Source organism: Cynoglossus semilaevis, chromosome 11 (genome assembly GCF_000523025.1).
Source record: "Cynoglossus semilaevis isolate Cse_v1.0 chromosome 11, Cse_v1.0, whole genome shotgun sequence".
NCBI classification, from domain to species: Eukaryota; Metazoa; Chordata; class Actinopteri; order Pleuronectiformes; family Cynoglossidae; genus Cynoglossus; species Cynoglossus semilaevis.
This window is the reverse complement of record NC_024317.1, coordinates 4,246,566-4,249,492: the sequence shown is the minus strand read 5'-3', so window position 1 is coordinate 4,249,492 and position 2,927 is coordinate 4,246,566. Positions and strand designations below refer to the sequence as shown.

At 46.8% G+C, this 2,927-nt stretch overlaps 1 protein-coding gene across 1 annotated transcript in view; it reads left to right on the top strand.

Moving 5' to 3' along the window:
- Positions 1-1,400: 1,400 nt before the first annotated feature.
- slc4a8 (solute carrier family 4 member 8) overlaps positions 1,401-2,927 on the top strand; it is a 21,380-nt gene continuing 19,853 nt past the window's right edge. The window contains exon 1 of the mRNA XM_008320048.3: positions 1,401-2,101. Coding sequence (XP_008318270.1) covers positions 2,063-2,101 — 39 coding nt within the window. The 5' untranslated portion in view covers positions 1,401-2,062. The remainder of the gene's footprint in view (positions 2,102-2,927) is intronic.

The window sequence follows — 2,927 nt, the reverse complement described above, 5'->3', positions numbered from 1 at the left end:
AAGGAGCCGCAGCGGGACGCAACACTGAGGAAGGAACAGAGAATTTATAAAAATATATAAGAGAGGAGGAATTGGAAAATCTGTACTTTTGACACGTGGACAGAAGTTTAACTGTTCTCACCTGGCATTTGGTGCATTTTAGAGTTTGAAGGTTCTGCTCAGATGTTCTCAGTTCCCTGTCAACAACAGAGAATATTCTCACTGGAACGATTTCCTTTTCACCATTACAGTTATTAGGAGTGATGTTTAAAAGATGTCAAGTTAACGAGATGCTAAATAAGCCTGGCACCCTGGCGGCAGCATGTGCTAACTGTAGCTTCCACGCTTGACCAATCAAATTAAACTCCCTGCTCATTAACAGAGAGACACGTGTCGTCCCTGTCGCTGCAGGGTTAAATTGGATCAGGTTAAATCTGGACAGAGCTGACTGAGCTCCACACAAGAGCCTCCTGCTGACATCGAACCGTGCACAAAGACGCACGCACCCACCCACCCACGCACGCACGCACGCGCTCGGACCAAAAATACATGCGTAAAAATGAAGCAGATGTGATCCTTTTCACAAACTGTCTCCGTGTGTGTGTGTGTCGGTGTGTGTTCTCTGCAGCTGCCGCATCATGTCACTAAACTTTCACAAGAACATACGACACTCCAGTACGAACCTGCCGGCGCTGACCCGTCCACTCTCTGCTGCGTCCTTCTTCAAGTTCCGGCAGACTGTTCCCATAGCAACCGTGCATGCTGCCACAATATGTTTGTAGTAACCACAACAACCGTGCCCAGGAGATACAATCCGACCCTTATTGGCCAAGGACTGGAGACAGTCGATTACTTTTGTCCGATGTAATTAGCTGCAGTGAGCGCTAACACGTGCAGGTGGCGCGCACGAACACGAGACACTAAATTTAGAGAACGTGGTTTATTTGTTTTACAGGACGACAACGACAACGACCCCGTGACACAAACAGCAAATGACATAAATGAAAATGTTGGAAATGTTATTGACGAGTCAATGTGTGAGGCTGAGGAAACTTTTAAACGTCCGGCATTTCCCTAACTTACCACAAGATGGTGCTAAAGACTTTGTTTCCAGTACGATCTAAGCCGCCGTATTTTCCTTGCTCTTTTGAGCCCATTGTTGACCTCTGTATAATTCCCATGACAAATATGAATTATTACCACTTGTTACTTCAAATACTATGTTGACTAATGACTTACATTTTTTTTAATATTTTTTGTAAAAAAAATGCATGGGCATAAATGGAAACACCAAGAGGACAAACTTTCCTCAAACTAATTTCTCCTGATCTCATAATTAAAAAAAAATTAAATTAATGTTAATTTAGGAATTCCCCTAGTATGTCAGTGAAAACAGTTAATATCTACACACGTGAAGTAAATGAAAAGTATTAATGAAGCATATCAACTTTTTCTGAATCTTGGACACCCTTACATAACTACAAATACATTTTGAAACACATACTTATCTGTGTAGTACCTGCCGTGTGGTAAATAATGGAACTCTTTAACATAAATATCTTTTTTCTTTTAGATATCTGGTACCACCGTTTGCCAACAGGACGACCTGTGACGGAGCCGTGCAGCCCGTGTGTGTGGACCTAAATATAAATCTGCTTCGCTTCTGCTGTGCTGGACAGCAGCAGTGCGTCGCAGCACCGTTTCTTCCAAGCTCTGCGCTCTGATTGGCTGCGGCTGCAGTGATGCTCTCTGCATCCTGCTCCCACAGCCAGGACGAGGAGAGGAGGGGAAGTAGCAGCAAGTGCGGCCGGGATATCATCATCATCATCCTCCTCACCATAACACTGGCCACAAATGTTCTCTTTCATCGTTTCTTTCTCGTGCACGAGCCGCTCAGCCTCAGCATGGCCACAGACGCAGGAGTAGCCGCTGCGGCCAACTCCTAACTGCTCCTCCGAATCACAGATACGACCTCAGACCGCGGGAGGAGGGAGACAGAGGGACGGACGGATCACACACCCCGTCAGTCTTTTACCTGTATTCCGGTAAAGAGCCCGAGCCGGGGAGCCCAGAGCCCACCAGTATGCCTGTCAACGACCCCCAGAGCATCCTGAGCTACCAGGTAAACCAGCTGTTTAAATGTCTCATTCATGGAGCTGGTGCTCTGGTGCGGTGGTGCACAGAGCACCAGCTGCAACAACAGTTTTTAAATTCTCTGCTCTGACTCAGAAACTCACAATGCGACGGTGCAGAGACTGTCCTGTGTCATATTTCATCACAACAACAACACTGTTGCGTGGACGTGGCCGCAGAGTTCCCGTGTCTGCTCTGTGCACTGTGTGTCTGCACTGTTGCTAATGCACCAGTGGTGTTTGTGGACGCGTGTCCTGCAGGATGATGTGACTGAACACGGGATGTTGTTGACAGTGTTTCTGTCAGGTGTAAACACGTGCAGTGCCCCCTGCTGCCTCTCACCTTGTGCTGCCGCTGCCGTAATGTGTTGAATTCACGTCGAACCATAAACGACGTCACTCAGATCCTGTCACATTCAAATGTAGCGCTCGATAAACGTCAACCGCTGCTGCAGTACGTGTGTGTGTGTGTGTGTGTGTGTGTACGTTACCCTGAAATGACCTTGACGCCATGCACCATGCAGTCCTGACAGTCTATAGTGTTATGTATTAACCAATCACTGTGACAGGAAGAGAGGGGGGGGTCGGGGGGGGGGGGCACAGAGCTTCATCCTTAATGTCCTGTTGATGGATCATCCATTAGAACCTGGGTCAGGTGGTATGACAGTTGGACCAATGAGAAATGCTCAAGTGCAAAGTTATAAAAACAGTACTTTGTTATTTTGTTAGTTCTGCATCGGTACTTTTACATCCAGCTGACACTGGCTCACCTGATTCTATTGACACTGCATTTAAAAGTCAGATCCGTTTTGAAGG